Raw genomic sequence first — 21,310 nt, forward strand, 5'->3', positions numbered from 1 at the left:
ACGTTAATGGATTGTGAGGCTTGAATACACGAAACAATAGTAGTGTTGAATTTGATTAGCGCTCTTAGCTATGTTTGTACGGTAATGACGCAGAAGACTTGACCTATTAAACTGCACGTATTTTTGTTTACAAGTCATAATCTATATTTAGTAACACCGTAAAAGGAATAATTTATTGTGACGTTCGATAAAACCGATGTTTTCATTGGTCGAATCAGAGAGCGTGACTTAGTGACGTACACAAATATCAATGTTCCTAAACAAACGACGCCATTTTACAAGAAGCGACGAACAAAGAAAGTCAACATATTTAAGACACAAAATAGGCGGCCGTCGCCACAGCTTGACAAGAAAAAGAAAATTTAATTAAAGTTGAACTCTTCCTTCTTGTGTGAACATTACACGTTAGCTAATAGCTGTTAAGACTCGCTTTTAGAACAAGAAATTCTGTGTGTAAAAAATCGAAAAAGGAAAATAAGATATCCTACGAAATTATGAAGGAAGAAATTAAAAGTGCTGTGGACTTTCTCACGAACATTCTGCGCTCAAAAAATGAGATTAACCACGACAAGAGTTCTCAGTTCAATGCTGTTTTACAGAATATCTTAAGTGCTCGTTACCAGGACCATTGGTTTCCAGAGAAACCGTTCAAAGGGAGCGGCTTCAGGTGCATTCGTCTAAATCATAATGTGGACCCTTTGATCTTGCAAGCTGGCAAAATATGTGGACTGAATCATTCAATTCTCGAGTCAACATTTCCACCGGAGCTTACGATATGGGTGGATCCCAGGGACGTTTCGTTTCGTATAGGTGAAAACGGAAGTGTGGGCATCCTTTACCAGTCGGAAAATGATCCGTCCGAGCAGTATGTCCAACAAACTCAGGCGAAACAACAGGAAAAGTGTGATCTCTTGGCAAGCCAGTCAAACCACAGAACCTTCAGCAGTACTTTCATGTCCTGCAAGGAACAGTTCATGAATGTTTTTCCAAGTAACTTGCGAGAATCCGTTCACTATCAGCAATTAGCTGGCTTCATTGCGAGCTAGCTTCTTTTAATGAACAATTTGTTATTCAGGGCATTTCACTGGGCCGCCATTTCACCTATTGGATTTACAAATCGCTCATGTATATGGACTATGATATTGTCATTTGTATATTAAATTTTATAGACTTAATCATGTATTATTTGTGATTTGAGCAATCTCCAGATGGATTTGTGTAGTGCTGTTGTAATAACGTGTGATATTGATAATTCCAGGAATGACAGTTTGAATAATACACGATTATTGTGGTTTTATGTCATTGTGCTGTGTGATGTTTTTAGTCTTTATAGATACCATTGTGATTCCCTACCATGTACAGACTTGATCTGGCACAATTCTTACATTTTAAAACATTACCAGTTGATACTCAGGATGGGCTAGATGTATCATGTATTTTACTGTGTAATATTTCATTGCACAAAGTGCATTTATATGTCTTTCATGTACAATTTACGCATCCTGATCTCGACTAGGAATTAATATTTAATAGTTTATAATATTGGATTGCAATGTGTATTTGACCAAAGTTGCGGGATACTGTGCAAAATCCCTCTCAAGGTGCAAATATGACTTATTTTAATATAAAATATGTGCAAAAATATAAAGATTAAAAATATTAAAAAAATGAATGTTAAACACTGGTTTGTGTGTGGTTTCACCCCATCAGTTATTGTACATACTTAAACATTGGTCGGTTCATATCACACTGTGTCCTACTTGGTTTGCCTTGAATAGACGCATATGTAATATTATATTAGGACTCATTTAGTTCACTAAACCAATGGGTAAACCGTTTATGATTGACACATGTGCTTTATGACTATGTCATAATTTAAGGTTGGCAAGCTGAACTTACCAGATCAAAGAACTCCAAAATTAGCTGAATTTTATTCACCATTCTGCAAAATATTTGTGCGCACGCAGTGGCCAAATTTATTTCAGAACGCGTTATAACAATATACTACGATTGTTTATTTCAATGGTACAAGCATGCACGAGCAGTAATGTAATCATCAGTAACATTACTAAAAATAGTACAAAACAAATAGTATGTTAAAAGTTTATATTATTGCTGCTGATGACCTACATGTATTTAATGTTACTTGAAATATTTAATATATATACTGCCTTTTATTGTGACTGTCGTTTAAGATGCTAGGGCACTAGATAGTATGCGAATAGCCGAATACTACTGGTAGTAGATATCAGGACATTGGCTTTAGATGCATATATTTTATAGTGACTGAGTTATTTTAGTGATCTTTTGACATGTGCACTTGATAATATGGGAATGCTGGTAGATGGCATGACGCCGTAAGCCTATACTGCGTTTTACTTTGGAGATCATTTGAGATTGCCAGTGCACTTGATCATAAATGAGTACAAGTAGTTATAACGGCGTGTTGCGCAATTCGCCTATGGAGCGTTTTGTTCTGCACGTACTATCAATGGGAAGATAAAATAAACCACTGAAAAACCAAGAATGACTAGGCAGCTTGGCAGTTTTTTGCGCATGTGTTTATTATTCGTATTGGGCATTTACCTGGCCAAATGTATTCCTTTAAAAAGTAAATGGTTACGCAAGGTAATTATAATAATTTGTATATCGTTATTAATTCCGTTATATCAATACCTAAAATCTGCCAACCGAGGTGTGATTGAACTAAATATGCGTATTTACATCGACAGCATTATTACAACCGCAGTAGGGTGCAAATCATTCGGTACCGTTCGTCCGTTGTCAGATATTCTAAATGCGCATGTATAATGTTTGAGGTTGTTTTGCGATGCTAGTGCACTTGATAATTTGCGACTGGTGGTAAAAAGCATAACATGGGAAGTATATAATAATATGACTGCGTTTAATTTTGGAGATCATTTGTGATGCTAGTGCACTTGATAATAAATTAGTACAAGAAGTTAGCGACGTGTTGCGCAATTTGCCTATGGCTATGGAGCGTGTTGTTCTGCACGTACTCATGGTGCAGGTTCACAAGGGTGTACAATTTGCCTACGGCTATGGAGCGTGTTGTTCTGCACGTACTCATGGTGCAGGTTCACAAGGGTGTACACACGCGTTGAACAGAATGTAAACATACCATTTAAAACTTTATTTTTGCAATCATCTCAAGTTATTGAACTACATTAGCAAAAATCTTAAGTGCATAAAAGACAGTTTTATTGCATTTTGTGCCGATATCGTAAGATACGAGACATTTTAAGAATACATCATTGACAATCGGTGTATTTCACATTGCCATATTGATATGCAGCAAAAAAAGACTGTCTTTTTTATGCACTAGTTGAAATTCTTAAGAAAATTGTTTAAACAAGTTATTTGAAGAAAAGCACCTGATAACGGTGTGTTTACATCGAATAACGTTCAATTGTGCGACTCACTAAGTCACGTGATCCTGCATCCTGTACTATCAATAGGAACACATTGTGAATATAAAACACACCACTGGAAAACCAAGAATGAAGATAAAAGACACCACTGGAAAACCAAGAATGATTCAGTTTTGGAAGTTTTTTTCTCACGTGGTTATTTTTCATATTGGGCATTTATTTCCTGACCAAATGAACTAGTCTAAAAAGAAGGTGGTAACACAATGTATTTCTAATAATTGTGCGACGGTATTAATATTAAAACCGTAACATCCGTACTTAATATCTGCCAACCCAGATGTGATTGTACTCAATATGTGTTTTTATTATATGAGACTTGTTCTGAGAAAACTGGGCATACTGCAGGTGCGTAAAGTGTCGTCCCAGATTAGCCTGTGCGATCCGCACAGGCTAATCCGGGACGACACTTCCCGCTTTTATGACATTTTTCGTTTAAATGAAGTATCTTCTTAGCAAAAATCCAATTTAGGTGGAAAGTGTCGTCCCTGATTATCATGTGCGGACTGCACAGGCTAATCTGGGACGACACTTTACGCACATGCATTATATCCAGTTTTCTCAGAACGCGACTTATATATAGACGGCAATATTATGACCGCAGAATGAATCATTCGGAACCGATGTTCTAAATGCTCACGTATGGTGGTGAGGAAGGGGTCTAGAAAGACTCCAACTAGTGGTTGGAATGTTTTTCAATGGCATCATTTCGACATAGCCATGTCAAAACAGCGCGTATAATTAAATACTAGTAATGCATCACGTTTAGACCGAATTTCGACGTGATTTGTTGAGGAAAGTGACTTGCAAAAAAAGCTATGGTAATTAACCGAGTTTTGTCACATAGATACTCGAAATTAAGATTGATTGGTACGTGAAAAGCAATGGACCGAACTTATGCAATTCCGTAATCGGGGGTTCGTGATACAACTGCACGAGTAATATAACAACTGCACGAGTAATATAACGTATTGATATACAGCCATAAAAAGGAAATCCAAAAGATCAAGGGTAGAATGGAAAAGCCATTAGTTTTCAGCGATCACCACGTATATAAGCATAATGCGGATTTTATGTTAAAATTATGTATATATTGTTAAAACTGCAAACACATTTTTAATCTAGAGGAAAGGATGGAACGGGTGTTCTTCTTTAGAACCATCTCCTGTCCATACAGCTTCTTCTGCAGGCTCAGAGAGTCGGGCAATACATTTCCCTCTATTAATTGTCTCTGCATTCCTTGAGGACATGTTTGGTCGTTTTGTCTGCTTCTCAAAATGGGCATTTAATAAAGGAAGACACGAGAGCGCGTGTGGTGATTAAGTCTGTCGTGTCATGTTTGCACTCGGAAGATTATCTCCTGAAATAGTCTGTATAGTTACTGGTGGCTTTATTTAGTTTCATTAAGCTTAAGATATAGTTCTTTAACTTTGAAATGTTCTATGGTTAGTACAATATTGCACCAAGCACTTGGAGAAATGCAGAAGTCATAAAAAATGTTGTTTTTATAGCATAATTGTATAAATTATTATATAAACTATAACGATATGAGATAACGGCTCATATATTCATGTAAGTCTCGCTTTGGGAAAATGGGGCTAAAATCACGTGCTTAAAGTGTCGTCCCAGATTAATCGGTGAAGCCTGCACAGGTTGATCAGGGACGACACTTTCCGTCTTAATTGGATTTTCGCTGAGAAGAGATTTAAATAACATTTAATACGGAAAGTGTCGTCCATGATTAGCCTGTGCGGACTGCACAGGCTTATCTGGGACGACACTTATCACACAATCAGTAAGGACCGTTTTCCCGCAGCGCAGCTCGTTTATTATTTTCAAGTTCTTCACAGAAATCGTTTGCAAATGTATTAAAAAAATCGAAACATATTCTTGTTCACGTTTGGAAAAAAGATGATTTTTTAAAATAATTGACATAGAATTAAAAAATAGATTATGTTTGAACAAACGAAATAACACTCGTGAGAAAGAACATATTTAAATATATTGGTTCGTTAAATGGATAAAAATAATTCGAAATCGATGAAATTACAAAGCGTTTGTGACGCCATTCCTCGATGATTCGGAAATTACGGGTAGTATTTACATAGCTTTTATAATTCGTTAATAATTAATAAAGCCTCTGTTGCGAAAAGGCAGCGAAGTGGCATAGTTTTGCTTCCAGTGGTCACGGGTTGTTCGTCTCAAGGGGAAGGCAGTATTTCTTATTCAACTTTAGTTTCCTTATGGTCACAAGTCCACGAATCCAGTAGCACCTTATAAGCGTATGAACGAATGCTTATCGACCTCATTTCTGCTCTAAATATAGCTTAGTTACGAGTCATCTAGTAATGACTTATTATTAAGCATGAACTCATTCACTTATAACTGTTGATGAGAAAATGTCGAAAGATGGAACCCGCCCCGACACATTCGGGTTAGTGACGAGAACGTGATGCACGATCGCCGCGAAATGCATGAGTTTAAAAATATATTTGCATGTGAAAAATAACAGAGAAGATCGTCAATACACATACATAATTAAAAATTATTTTAGTTTGAAAACAAGCATGGTTTTGAAGGTTATTTCGGTATTCAGTAATTTCGTTAATCAGAATATAACTCTATGGTCTGCATCATCCGAAAAAATGATCGAAAACAAACGAATTTGTCGATCTCCGGGTTAATAGATGTAGTAGATCTACTGTAGCCATGGATATGTATGCACTTTCTTCTGTGTTCAAAGCAGTGCTCATCAGTTTCAAAATACTTAACGAAGTTCAGCGCATTTAAAATGCAAGATGCAGGCCCGTACCCAGGCCTTGGGCCCAGGGGCCCGGGCCCCCCCCCAGCTGGCTGTCGAACTATGATTTTTTTTGTAATAATCGGCCCACTGCAATTTTTTCTCTCGTGCATGGGCCCACGGTACACTTTCCCTCAAAACAAAAGAGCAGCTATGTTTTATGGTCCCTGATAAACAAGGCGATTAGCGCTCGCCAATCGAGATAAGCCCCTAGGCAATGTTTTATTATCGCCTTGTACACACATCCCCGATCAGTCCCCAATTGTGATCATGAATGCTTCATCTATCGATGGTTGATGTAAAGTCTTGATGTAACATGTATTTTGATTAGTGCAGCGAATGGAAGCAACTGCTACAGGAGGTCGTAGACTATGGTCTGATAATTGCTGACGCAGGTTTTTTTCCCTTCTTTGAGAAGACCCTTTCCCCTAGACGTATTTCCCCCCTCTAAAAGTTAAATTGTTTTTTATTTGGAAACCTTTTATTGGGAATTTTTAGGTCCCAATATATACTTTTTACATTGATAATAGGGCCCTGAATTTGAACCGGAACAAAAACACTGACAAAGGAATTAAAACTGAGTATTTATAATTTTTTAAAGGAAATCACTGAAAAAGACTACGATGAGATAGTTAACATGTTTGTTGAAAAGAAAAACGGATTCATAAATTTGCAGAGCAACAGATAAGAATTTGGCAGAATTCAGTATTTAAAATAATTGAGTGCCGCAATTTTTTTCCTTAAAAAAGGCAAGGTCTTTCCCAAAAATTCCGATTAAAAAAAACCTGTGACGTTATTGATTTGTGTAAAAAAAATGGTAGAAGCAATACGAGAGTTGATGTGGATAATCGTCAGTTTAAACCTAGTTTCGGAAATCTAAAGCTTTTAATATTGTTGTGAATTCACACTCATGTTTAAAGATTCAGACTTCCGAAATGTGCTGATTTACTTGTTATATTCCATTAATTCATATCACAAAATACGGTTTTCATAAGCATTAAAATTCACCTTGCAAAGTGCCAAATTAAAAAAAGTATATATATATAGGGAGGGGGGACTCCTCCCAAACCCTCCTTAGTTGGGCCCCCCCAGTCAAAAAATCCTGGGTACGGCCCTGAGATGGTGTGTTTATTTTTAAGAAAATCAATGAACTATACTGACAAAGCCAGAAGTATATCTATCCATGTAGAATGGTAGGAACCGCAACTCTGTTTTCATTAAAATACTCACCTAAAGGAGGTAATTTGGAATAAACATGGAGGCTGATGAATGGAAATTTCGAGGAGAAGGAAATGCATTTCTGGTGCTAACAAACACAAGGGTAAGTTGTTGGTGCCTGCAAACTTATACATATCACGTCGTTAAAGATTTTAATGCAGGCTTAATAATTTTCTTGTTTGATAAATAATGTAAAGTCTCAATAAAATGTAATGAACTTCCTAGTGACAGCTGCACATGTCTGTTGATGTAGTTCTGGCTACCTTTTACCTTGATTTACCTTGATCTTCGGGCCGTAATAGACAAAGTCTATCGTGGCCCCTCTTCTTTAAAATGTTATACGCGACATAGTGCGCTACACAGTTGATTTAAATTTTTTCTTATTCCAGTTCTCTTTGTTCAAATTCGATTTGAACACATTCAGGGATGTTGAAGAGACAGTTTCTTCTGAAAGGGCATTCCACATGTTCACAGTCCTAGCTCCAAATGAATTTAGCTTTACATTATGATGACACTTTTTTTTAATGAATTTTAGGTGATGACCTCTCAAGTCCCCTTGAGCCAAGTTAAATATATTGCTCCATTTTAGGTCGTCCAATCCGTAAATAGACTTATACAGAGTAATCATATCACTCCTATCTCTTCGGTACTCCAGAGTTGGTAGACCAAGGAATTTTAATCTTTCTTCATATGGGAGGGTAGAACATGCAGGAACCAGTCGTGTAGCTCTCCTCTGAACATCCTCAATCTTTTTAATGTCCTTTTTAAGATATGGCGACCAAACATTTGATCCATATTCAAGAATAGGCCTAACTAATGATTTATAGAGAGGAAGCAACATTTCCGTTTCCATGTATTCGAAAGATCTGTGAATAAGTCCTAGTATTCTCTGTGCCTTAGAAGTAATGTTTGATATGTGCTCTCCAAAATGTAAATTTTCATTGAAAGTCACTCCAAGGTCCTTCTCAGATTGTGCCGAGTCCAGGTGTATGAAATTTCCATCTTTATCGAGCATTGAATACCTATGCCTTTCATTAGTAGATCCTATATGCATGACTTTGCATTTTTTGGCATTGAAAGAAAGCTTCCATTTCGAACTCCAGTCACACAGGTTGTCCAGATCTTGCTGCAATTCATCACATTGAGTAGTGGTATTAACATTTGAGTAAATCTTGGTATCATCCGCAAAAATTTTGACTATTCCATTGACAACATCTGGCAGGTCATTTATAAAGCAAAGAAAAAGTACAGGACCCAGAACGCTTCCTTGTGGAACTCCGCTTATGACTTTAGACCAATTGGACATTGCTGGGCCTATCCTTACACATTGAGATCGTGCTGTTAGAAAATTCTCAATCCAATTTAGGGTAACACCATGCACACCCAGACAATTTAGTTTAAATAAAAGCCTATCATGTGCCACGCTGTCAAAGGCTTTGCTGAAATCTAGATAAATAACATCTATAGGGGATCCTTCATCAACACTTTCAGCCCATCTGTCGAGAATTTCCAGTAATTGAATATTACATGAACGTTTAGGACGAAAACCATACTGATTGTCTGAAAGTAGGTTCATATTTAACAAGTATGACATTAATTTATCCCGGATGATTTTTTCACAAAGTTTACACACAACAGATGTCAAACTCACAGGTCTATAATTCGATGGTTCTTTCTTATTACCAGATTTAAATATTGGTGCTACAGTAGCCTTCTTCCAATCATCTGGTAATTTTCCTTTTATTAGTGATTCCCTAAATATCATATGCAGAGGTTTTAAAATGTGTCCTTGTGTTTCAAATAAAACCTTTGGATGAAGACCATCTGGACCAGGTGATTTATCAGGTTTTAAGGTTTTCAACACTTTTTGAACATCACTAATGGATATCTCAAAATCACTCATAGAAAACGGTATGTCATTTGGCACTTCCTCATTAAATGCTTCACTTCTTACAAACACACTACTAAAAAAAGAATTCATGACTTCTGCTTTCTCAAAATTTGACTTTGCTTCTGAACCGTCTGCTTTTTTTATTATACTTATACTGTCTCTCGTTTTTCTCTTAGAATTCACATACTTCCAGAACGATTTGTTGTTTAATTTTATTTCCTTGGCGATTTTCCTTTCATAGTCTCTTTTAGCGTCCTTAACAGTGGATGAACACTCATTTCTGGTTAAGGCGTAGACAGCATAGTTCTCCCTGTTTCTCGAATATTTGTACCGCTTCCACGCTTTATTTTTCTTTAAAAATGCTTCCTTACACTTTTTGTTAAACCAAAGGGGGTTTCTCTTGTGTTTATCATTCCGTTTTCTCTTAGGTACATATTTATTGACAAGATCATTAAGCGAGCTCTTAAAAAAATACCACATTTCATCAATATCCTTATCTTTCATATTGTCCCAGTCTATTTGAGCTAATTCTCTGTTGATAGCGTCATAATCCCCTTTATAGAACTGATAACTTTCCGAAACTTCCTCTCCTGTGTAGTAAAGGGCTAATTGAAAGTTCAAAACAGAATGGTCACTTAAACCAATGGGTGGTTGAATGCTTAAAGAATCCTGGTCAATCATGGTCTCTTCGTTTGTGAAAACCAGATCCAAACAACTTGGAGTTTGACCCTCTCGATTTCTAGTGAAAGTCTTGATATGTTGATGTAAATAATTATCCAAAGAGCAATCCAAGAATCTCGTTCCAGAGGCATTGATTGCGTAATTACTGTTGCAGTTTTCCCAATCTATATCCTTGTAATTGAAATCACCCAATAACATGTAATGACTGTAGTTAAGTGCACAGGACTGGGTTATAAGCTTTAAAAGTCTCTCATTATTGGCCTCAGTAGATGATGGGTTACGATAAATCACTCCAATAAGTATTTTATCATCGTCTTTCAGGATTATTTCACACCACACATTTTCATCAAAATTTATGTCTTCAAACAAGTCAATCTTTGTAGCCTTAAGGTTTTTTCTCACTAACAATATGACACCACGCTTACCATTATGATTAGGCATGAAAATATTATAATTTAAAAATGACAAGTTATTAATATTATATTTGTCATAACTGACCTTCGGAAATACTTCACATAGTCCAACAATATCCGGATTTTCAGTTGCAAGATACGCCTCAAATTCTGCGAGTTTATTACTCAAAGTGTCAACATTAGAAAAACAAACCTTCAATCCATGATGAAAGTTCATGAAATTGTTTGTTTGTGGATTCAATATATCTGACTGAACAGACTTTAAACTTTTAACAGGGTAACATTTGGAACTGTTAACAATAACATTTAACTTATTTACAGGAACTTGACTATTTAATCATTTTTGATGGTTCCCCGCATCAGGTACTGCATCCGGAGGGACAACTCTTGTCTGCTCCACAATTTTATCCCGACGGATAACCCACATTTGTCCCGGGTACTCTGTTCTTTTTTCCTCCAAAAGTTTCCTTAAATTTGCGTTGTGTTCCCTCTGTTTCTGAGTAAGGTCTCTCCCGATACCAACCTTCGATAGTTTACCCAACCCTTTTAGTTTAAAAGCATTCCTAAGGATCTCACCTCTCTTTCCTCTGTTTTCAATTCTCACCCTTATTGGACATATTTTGGAGCCATTTTCTGTAATTCGGCCCAATCTGGTTATGTTAGCCAATTGTGAACGTTCCAACTCAATAACTTTAAAGAGATACACGTTATATATGAAAAATCAACAATCATTTGTTACATTTAAAAAGTATTTCAATTATAATATTTGTTTAATATCTTATTATCGACAATGTGAAATAATAGTTTTGATGTTTAGAAAAGTTTTGTTAATTTATTTCTAATTATGGTGGACGATCCAGTTATCAAACACCTAAGAAATTACGTTAAATTACCTAGAAATTGAAAGACTTAAATGACAAAAACAATTTGTTTTAACAAATGACTAACAGTTCAATCATTGAATGATTTATCTTTAAAGTTTTCCAGCAAACTACCTTCAAGAATTCATAACAATGATTCCATGATTATTGTCACCTCTAGCAGACAAAACAAAATGGCGGCCGATGTAAACATGACCTATTACCCGATACTTCATAAATACTACTCCAGTATATACAAAGTCACATGACTATCACGTGACCCGGACTCGGCAAAAAAATCTGCGTCTGCTGCAATCAAAATTGCGAACGGAAATATGCTTTTTGGTGTGTAAATGCACGTTTTGATAAATGCATTCAAAAGGTAATAGCAAAAACACACAAAACGGTGTAATTAACAATAAATGCATTCCTTTAACCTATTTTCGGCGCATTTGTTTCAAGCTAAGTAGGCAAGTAGGTCATGATCTTCATGTGCAACCATTTGTTTATCAATGTGATGTCATGCGCACTTTTGCGCATGTGCATACAGAAGCAAAACAAAACGTTCGATAATAGGTTCTGTTCGATAACAGGTACTTACATGATATATTGACTAGGTCCTCTTAAAAAAAATATTTCAAGTAATGTAGTGCACAGTAAATTGTTCTAGGAATGATTTTATATTTTAAGCTATGATAATGATTCTGAATTTGAAAAAAAAAAGTTAAGAATTATGCTTCCCCATTCCCCATAATGAGGCGAAGGTACCATCCCCAAACAAAGGTGAAAAAAGGCCTAAAGACCAAGAAAGGAAAATTGACTGAGAAGTGATATATGTTCTTCATTGAGAGTGCAATACCTTTTATTGGTGATGAGGAAGAAACAATACATCTGACATTTACATACTTTATTTTAGGATGGAATGGTGTACAGGTTTGCCAAAACAAAACACTGGAGAAAGGGTCTTCTTTCAAAATGCAACAAGGTATTGTTTGTTTGATAGTCATTATTTTAGGACTGCATGGGACAGGGCCCTTTCGATTGTTTTGACTAATTATTATTTATTTTTTTTTGCATATAAACACTTAGATTAATAAAAATGTGCTTTCAGTATTAAATTTACTAAGTTTCTACTTGTAATTATTTTTTTATGGGGGGGGTGACTTTCAATGGAATTTTAATCATTTGGGAAATAATATTTTTCGTCATTAGTTTTAAACAACAAAAAAATGTTGGTTTTCTGTTGTAGCAATAATATAGGTCTGTGAAGTCTGTTAATGTTGATTTGGGTTGCTTTGCAGAATGAAAAAAATGAAGTTATCCATGAAGAAATGAAATTAGTAGTTGACTACATGAAAAATGTCATGCGACCACTGCTTGGGTGTGCATTTGTTGAATTACCAGTAAGTACAAAGTTTGGAATTGATGTTCAGCTATTATCAAATACTGTGTCATCATGCATTTATTGCCTTTTTATGTCCCCCACCACTGTAGTGGGGGGCATATTGTTTTTGCCCTGTCTATTGATTTGTTTGTTTGTTTGTGCAAACTTTAATATCTGCCATAACTTTTGCAATATGGAAGGTAGCAACTTCATATAAAATTGGCATGCATGTGTATCTCATGGAGCTGCACATTTTGAGTGGTGAAAAGTCAAGGTCATCCTTCAAGGTCAAATGTCATATATTTCGGGAGATAGTGTTTCACAAACACATTGCTTGTTCTATTAAGTTTTCAACAATGAATCTAAACTACTTCACAGTATCAAACATCATTCTGTTCTTCATGTGTCAATTTGTTAAATATTAAATGGCCTTTTTCAGAGATTGACAAAAGGACAATATCCAACTTTTTGTCACATATTGAAAAATAAAAGTATATTTTAATTTAAGAGCAAGATATTATGATAACTCTTATGTAGACTCGTACTGAAAACACAGCTTCATATATAAATAATATAATCATAATTTTGAAATTGATGAAATTATTAAGCATTAAGAACACAAATTATGATTGACTAATTTGAAGTTAATGTTTTGTTTTGTACAATTTTGTTGAAACACCGAGATCATGTATGTAAATTATAAAATTACTGTAAATATACAACAGTACTGATGGCTGAGTGGCTTTCGCAATGGTCTTTTTATTAACATGACACTGAGTATAGTCAAGCTAGGGACAACAAAATTTTGGACATTCTCATCTAGTCTTGACATCATAATGGAGCTCTACAGTTCTGTTGTTAAAATTATTGCAACTTCCTTTAACTTTGTGCAAGACAATAGTACATTATATTTACGTTTGTTGTATCTCACAGGTATTGAAGGATATAGCAGGAGGGCTTCCATTCAGTGAATCAGAGATAAAAGGCTTTAGACCAGGTCAGTTATTTGAAAGGTTTATACTACATAATTCCTGTAAAGCAAATGACGTAGATTGTATATTGAAAGTACCTGGTTTGGAACATGTATAAAATCTATAATTATGTGGTAAAACTTGGGCCATTTTAATTGCATAATGGAGCACATACATAAAACTGTTAAATTGTTACATCATTGACAATGCTATTATGTTACATGATTTATCACCAGAACATTGTTATTTTAGTCAAAGAATGTGTCAGCTGAACTGTAATAAAAAATACAGGTGCAAATATTGTATTAAATGTATTATTGTTTACTCATTATATAACCCAGGTAAATATTTTACAAGTACTGTAGCAGTTTTACAAATATGCTGCATTTAGTGCATTAATATAATTGTCAACTATTGGGATCCCAGAAGTGAAAATGCCCCTTTTACCAAAGATTTTTGCTGTGTGCACATTTTATGTGTATCGTCATTTCCTGCCAGAAACTGGTAGTGCTAACTGTTATCGACAGAAAGGTGGAACTGTTAATGGGAAACTGTCATAGGAGTGTTCTATTCCTGGGAATGAGCCAAATATTTTCCATATTTTTCCTAACCAATTGTATTTTTATTCAGAATGTAAAAAATTATAATAATTTTTCACAATTTTCATAAAAGTTCTCTTCATATTTGTACACCTGAAGTGAAGATTTCAAAATTGTCGAGTTAACTATCATATAAAATATTTGAAAATAGAGATTTTAAATTTGTTGAGTAAACTACCATTATTTCAGTTTATTACCATTATGCAACCCTGGATCAATCTCTGTTCTTCGCGCTTGTATGGTTGGTGGTAACGATACACAACAGGTGCGGTTTTCTCCTGGTACTCCTTTTTTCCAACAGAACAAGACTACATAAAAATTGAGTGCCTGAAAGAAGAAAGTTAAAATAAGTGAAAATTGTGTGGTCACAATTTGTCCCAACCTTTGTGAGTCTAGTTTAGTTAATACGATAGGAATGATGGGTCTGTTAGCCGACACAATATCAACTACTCTACAGCACCCTTAATAACCATTTAAAAGCAGCCAAGGATTGATATTTTTATGGATCTTTTTGGGAATCTCAATCGGTCAATTATGGAAGCCAATATGGTGCCCGCTTGGCATTTTCTTTAGAACAGATTTTAGAGCGTTATAATAAGCTTTTGGCTTTCGATGCAATAAAGCTAAAATTACAACTCAATTGCTATTATGTAACATTGTTGCAGCCCAGAGGAAGGGCCAGCATGTGAAGCCATGCACCATTCACCCAGCCACGCTGTCAGCTCTAGTCATGCCAGACCTGTGCTTTGTGAGGGGAGGCCCTGCCTTCACATCACCCACAATCAGTGTGGAGATTAAAGTAAGCTTGATTAGTGTTGATGTAAAATAATGATCAACCAATCAGCAATTAATCTATGAGTATATGAACATATGAACATGACAATCCAATAAATGCACTTTATTTAAAAGTCACAGCAATTTTGTTCATAACCATTTGGGAAATCATGCAGGGCTCCCTCTGGCTCAAAATTTTTTGCAGCCAAATTTATCTTTTTATGTCCCCCACTATAGTAGTGGGGGACATATTTTTTTTGCCCTGTCTGTTTGTTGGTTGGTTGGTCTGTTTGCGCCAACTTTAACATTTTGCAATAACTTTTGCTATATTGAATATAGCAACTTGATATTTGGCATGCATGTGTATCTCATGGAGCTGCACATTTTGAGTGGTGAAAGGTCAAGGTCATCCTTCAAGGTTAGAGGTCAAATATATGTGGCCAAAATCGCTCATTTTATGAATACTTTTGCAATATTGAAGATAGCAACTTGATATTTGGCATGCATGTGTATCTCATGGAGCTGCACTTTTTGAGTGGTGAAAGGTCAAGGTCATCCTTCAAGGTCAAATATATGTGGCCCGAATCGCTTATTTTATGAATACTTTTGCAATCTTGAAGATAGCAACTTGATATTGGGCATGCATGTGTATCTCATGGAGCTGCACATTTTGAGTGGTGAAGGTCAAGGTCATCCTTTAAGGTCAGAGGTCAAATATATGTGGCCCAAATCGCTTATTTTATGAATACTTTTGCAATATCGAAGATAGCAACTTGATATTTGGCAAGCATGTGTATCTCATGGAGCTGCACATTTTGAGTGGTGAAAGGTCAAGATCCAGGTCATCCTTCAATGTCAAATATATGGGTCAAAATTGCTCATGTAATGTCACTTCTGCAATATTGAAGCTAGCAATTTTATATTTGAAATGCATGTGTATCTCATGGAGCTGCACATTTTGAGTGGTGAAGGGTCAAGATCAAGGTCATCCCTGAAGGTCAAACGTCATATAGGGGGACATTGTGTTTCACAAACGCATCTTGTTATGTCTTCATTCATATAATATTATTTTGGATATTTTATGGGTGATAATGTAGAAAACCTTGTAGCCAAAAGGATTTTTTGTAGCCAAATTTGCTTTTTTCTAGCCATTGGCTAATTTGGTGAATGGCAGAGTAAGCCCTGAAATGAGACCGGGGCGTTGTTTTGACGGAAATTACAGATGCTATAGAAATAGGAATAGGAATATTTTTAAGATGATATTTTCAAAGATTCAAATCATAGAGATGAATTAGGAGATGAACTGAATGATGTAGTTTATGGAAAAAAACAACTGCCCCTAACATTTACAGATGACATGAGGTTTAAAGCAAATGGCCTGTCAATTTTTCTGTCCATATGTCTAACCATCTTTCTGTCCACACTATGCTTATCTATATATGACACATTTCCTCAAACATCAACTTGAATACTTGCATGGATGGTGTCTTAGAACACTTTCATGTTTACTTTGAAATTCACCTTCTTTTGGACTTGAATTATTCAGATCATTCAATTAATTATTAATGACATGGCTTCCACTGTGGTCATATGCATTTATTGAATACAACATCTTGTTTTAACGTTAAGGCAGTTCTTTGGGAAAACTGGGCATAATGCATGTGCGTAAAGTGTCATCCCAGATAAGCCTGTGCAGTCTGCACATGCTAATCAGGGACAACACTTTCTGGTTTTATGACATTTTTTGTTTAAATGAAGTGTCTTAGCAAAAATCCAATTTAGGCAGAAAGTGTCGTCCCCGATTAGCCTGTGCAGACTGCACAGGCTAATCTGGGACAACACTTTACGCACATGCATTATGCCCAGTTTTCTCAGAACGCGACTCACTTAGTGGCAGTCATTAGGAAAAAATGTGCACTTGAGATTGGGAATGGGGCTGAATGTTTGCCCAAAATTCAGGCCCTCACACTACTTTGGGGAAAGGGGTCCGCAGCACTTAGGAGGGGGAATTTTCGCGGCGTTTCCATTTTTGGGGAATTTACTTACTCTCTCATTATTACATTTGTACATATTTGCACTATATTCATTGCATTTTTCATATTTTAGTATGTTTGAAAAGATTAAATTGAAATAGAATTGAGATTTAATAATCATGAGACACATCTTTCTATTAAAAAATAAAATAAATATATATTTTAGGGGGAAATTTTCCCCCCAAAAGGGGAAATTCGGCGGCAGATTTGATAGATTGAGGGCCCTGAAATTGTACCCCAAAACACTCAGAACAATCATTTAATATAGATCATTAAGGCCAAAATTTTACCCCACTCTCATTCTCAAAGGAGATATATTTTTGCTCTATAATTACTTAAAAATTTCCCTCTCAATGTAGGCTTTTTTTAAAAAAGAGATAAATTTGAGCAGAAATTGACAAAGCTAAAAGCATTTTGTGTGTGTAAATAATCGCATCATAAAACCATTTTTGAGCATAATCTTACTTAGCATTAGTAGCAAAGCGTTTGATTGATGTTTATAACAAAGTAGACTATAAACAAGTATAATCATCATGCTGATCTGATTAAAAATAAATCCCCTTTTGTCATATAATTCTCTGTCTGAAGGGGCCCTTCAAGTTTGGACTTGCTTTCACAAACAAATGCAGTGTCATTGCAATTGTCATTTTAACATTTTTACCACAAATTAATACATCCTTCACCAATCAATTTAACCAAAACATATATACTGTGGTAGTTTGTTACAAGTTTGTACTTTTGTTATTTTATTTTGTGTCATTTCAGTAAGGTGCAAATATTGATTGATATAATTACAATATTTAATCATATTCTGACAACATGTGTTTTTAGGTTGACTTTTGGAAAAAAGGCAAGCTTTTCTAGGTACCTCAGTGTTGGCATTGGCAATCAAGCTAGGTTAAAGTTTTCTGGTATATTAGTTTCTCAGGAATGGCTGGAGAGATTTCATTTAAATTTAAAACATTTATTCCCCATATTAATTTGACCCCTTCTGCAAAGTTTGGTAACTCTCGTTTGAACTTTTGTTAAAATTATGGGCAATTTTACACTCAATAAGATGTACACTATTTAGACAGGTAAAAGTTTTTTCATTAATCTAGTTTCTCATAAATGGCTTGAAGGACCTTTGTTTGGATTTCGTATATGATGGTGGGATGAACCAAGGTTCAAGTCATGTTTGTAAATTAATAAAAATTGTGTGGGTTCAATAACTGAAAATATTGGGTTAAGGTCGATAGTCAAGGTCACTGTAAGTAAATATATAATTATGGTCATAACTTAAAATTCAGGTTTATGTTTATAATTGGATATTTTGCAAATTAGAAAAAACAAACTTAATTATGCTAAAATGACTTTAACCTTTATTTTTGTTTAAAAAAAAGCAAGACAACTTAAGCGCATTGGCCTTGGATAGCTCTTGTTATATGCATCTAATAACCATTTACATTCCAGACTTTTCTGTTTTCATGCAAATAAAGTTGTCTAGGAACTTATTTAAATGCTTTTTCCTTGTGTAAAGTTTTGTATAAATTAGTGTAATGTGTATTTCGGACTATCCATCTCTGATGATTCACTATAGATGTATAATAAATATTGGAAATGCATATCATACTCTATCATAAATGTGGCCTAATTGAAGGCAATTAACATTTGCTTCATGCCTATCCTTCAACATTTATTGTTATTGGTGGCTTGTTCGCGTTGATAACTTCATGACTGCGGTTGACAGATAAACACTTGACAGTTTCCTTGATGGGCTCATAATTATGTTCCCCCGTTACCTAGCCTGTACTCTGACACATGTCTATGCCTACATGCTGTGAGCCTGCGCACTGGAGCCGTCTTGTCTGGGCCTGTCAGCTCAAGGCAGCTCATTAGCCATTAATCAAGAAACTAATACATTAAGTATTTATATGCAAGGCCTGCATAATGGTTGTGTATTTTCAGCTCATATCTAGGCTACTAGATTATAAGCTTAATGTGCATAACCAGTGCATGTTTATTAAGGAAATTGTCATTCATCAGAGAGCATGTTACAGGGTGATCAAATTTGTTTGGGATAACGCAACTAACCCTAGCAATAAGTCCCATTATATTGCCCAACCCAAATTTGTATTCGAGGCTTGGATTTAAAAAAATAATTCCAACTTCACAAGAGAAAAGTTATCATGCAAACACTAATTATCAGTCTTTTCGACAACTCACCATTTCATATTTTCTCTTCATCCAGGTATGAAAGCAAGTTTTTTTTCCTCTCATTTTAATTATTTAAAAAATGATGAAGGTTTTTACTATAATAATTGATTCCATTGTACACTGTCCTTTTACTGTCATCAGCACAGATACTGATCAATAGATCTTCATTTAACCCTTTGCATGCTGGGAAATTTGTCGTCTGCTAAAATGTCGTCTGCTGAATTTCTAAAATTAGCATTTTCTTTGATTTTTTTCAAAAAATACTATCAGAATAGCAAACAGTTTGGATCCTGATGAGACGCCACGTTTTGTGGCGTCTCATCTGGATCCAAACTGTTTGCAAAGGCCTTCAAAATTCGGTTCCTGCACTGAAAGGGTTAAATGAATACCTAAAAAGTACATTAACCTACCTACACTTATGTTCTATTTAGGGTCATGTCATTGCAAACAATCAATTTGTTTAGAATGGCCAAGTTAACATATTTGTCTACCAAATAATTAAGCTTAGTTTATTGAAGTTCATGAGAATTAATATTAAAACCACTCAAGTATTGACTCTTAGTTGAAACATCATTGGTTTGCTCTACTAGTGCTTAATAGCCTGAGATCCTTTGGAAAAATGACATTTAATTTCCCAAAACAATGAAGCAACTTGGGATCTTATGATCTTTTATGCTTAAAATGACCTTAAGCTGTCCATCTGTTGATTAATTCATGAGATACTGAATGGCCTGATATATGTATAATTACTATATGCTTATTTGTAGATTTAATGGAAAGTATTTTTTTATTAGCTTAATAAACTTCTTTTAAGAAATAGTAAACCACTTCTTGTATGTAATTGTACTGACTCCAAACAAACATTCTTGACTTAGTTCTTCTTCAATTTGTAGCTCTTGTATTACATAAGTTTTAGTTTTTGTATGGGATCATTTTCAATTGAAATGAAAACTTTCTAATTTTGTCCATGAACCAATGAGGTTAATTGTGGTGCAAGTACAAAGACATCGGTAAAAAAGATGACTTTATTTGCGCACGATTTACACAAAATATGCAGTGGACTTAATGTTAAAGTCTTGTATTTGCAAAGAAAACATCGGTTCACTTTTTACATAATTCTTTATTTCAACAAACAATAATGTAAAAAATGCTGTATGTTTTCAGACTTAAGTTGAAAATCTTGTAATTGCAAAGAAAACATCAGTTGATTTCTACATTGTTTTTATTTCAAGCATGCCTTATGTTTTCAGCCCAAAAAGGCGTTCATGCACGTACACAGTACGGACACGCCAGAAGAGAAGTCCCTGGTCTGTAAGTTCTGTATGCACCAGCGATTGAAGGTTAGACAGTGGTAGGCTAAACTTTTGTAAAACATGAAATATATGAGTTGCGCTGTGGAAGAAAATGGGTTTAATGCATATACGTAAAGTATCGTCACAAATTAGCCTGTGTAGTCCCCACAGGCTTGTCAGAGACTGAACTTTACTTTTCTCTTGAGTTTTTCGTTTAAATGAAGTCTTTTCTAAACAAAAATCCATTCTTGATGGTGTCCTCCCTGAACAGCCTGTGTGGACTGCACAGGCTGATCTGGGACAACTCATTTTGCAGATGCATTAAGCGCTGTTTTCCCAGAGCTTGGCTCATATGGTATGTTACTATTTATTACATTTAAATCTATATCAGAAGCATTGATTTATGCACGAATGCATTAAGTATATTGACATTACAAATTCCAAACACCTAGGGTCGTATTCCAGAAACATCTTAAGTCATTTCTTAAATAATTTCACTTAAGTTCAAAATTACAATGTTTTTTATTTCTGTACTAGATACGGAATCACATGTTTTTTTTGGTATTCCTAAAATAACATTGACATAATGATGTTATTTCGATGTAAATCTTGATGCCAAACTATTGCAATAGGAAATGAAACACTTAAGAAAATTTCCCAATTTAAGGATAAGAATAAAATCTAACTTAAGATGCTACTGGAATACGACCCCAGTCATCTGTGTTGCAGCACAAGCACATGCATATATT

The 21,310-nt window shown here is 35.1% G+C and overlaps 2 protein-coding genes across 3 annotated transcripts in view; both read left to right on the plus strand.

Moving 5' to 3' along the window:
- Positions 1-246: 246 nt before the first annotated feature.
- Positions 247-1,679, plus strand: LOC127881690 (protein BTG2-like). The gene has a single exon (XM_052429797.1). It carries the CDS (start codon positions 495-497, stop codon positions 1,044-1,046), a length of 552 nt encoding a protein of 183 aa, XP_052285757.1. The 5' UTR covers positions 247-494; the 3' UTR covers positions 1,047-1,679.
- Positions 1,680-7,450: 5,771 nt separating this feature from the next.
- LOC127881646 (inositol-pentakisphosphate 2-kinase-like) overlaps positions 7,451-21,310 on the plus strand; it is a 61,264-nt gene continuing 47,404 nt past the window's right edge. For both annotated transcript variants that reach the window (XR_008050177.1, XM_052429731.1), the window contains exons 1-6: positions 7,451-7,570; positions 12,229-12,297; positions 12,614-12,715; positions 13,630-13,693; positions 14,932-15,065; positions 20,520-20,609. Coding sequence is in view for 1 of the 2 variants with exons in the window: in XM_052429731.1 (XP_052285691.1) it covers positions 7,505-7,570; positions 12,229-12,297; positions 12,614-12,715; positions 13,630-13,693; positions 14,932-15,065; positions 20,520-20,609 (525 nt within the window). In the remaining variant the exon portion in view is untranslated. The remainder of the gene's footprint in view (positions 7,571-12,228; positions 12,298-12,613; positions 12,716-13,629; positions 13,694-14,931; positions 15,066-20,519; positions 20,610-21,310) is intronic.

Source organism: Dreissena polymorpha, chromosome 5 (assembly GCF_020536995.1).
Source record: "Dreissena polymorpha isolate Duluth1 chromosome 5, UMN_Dpol_1.0, whole genome shotgun sequence".
NCBI classification, from domain to species: Eukaryota; Metazoa; Mollusca; class Bivalvia; order Myida; family Dreissenidae; genus Dreissena; species Dreissena polymorpha.

What these genes read in the sequence shown, in the direction of transcription:
- LOC127881690 (XM_052429797.1), top strand. Translation starts at nt 495, where the DNA reads ATGAAGGAAGAAATTAAAAGTGCTGTGGACTTTCTCACGAACATTCTG.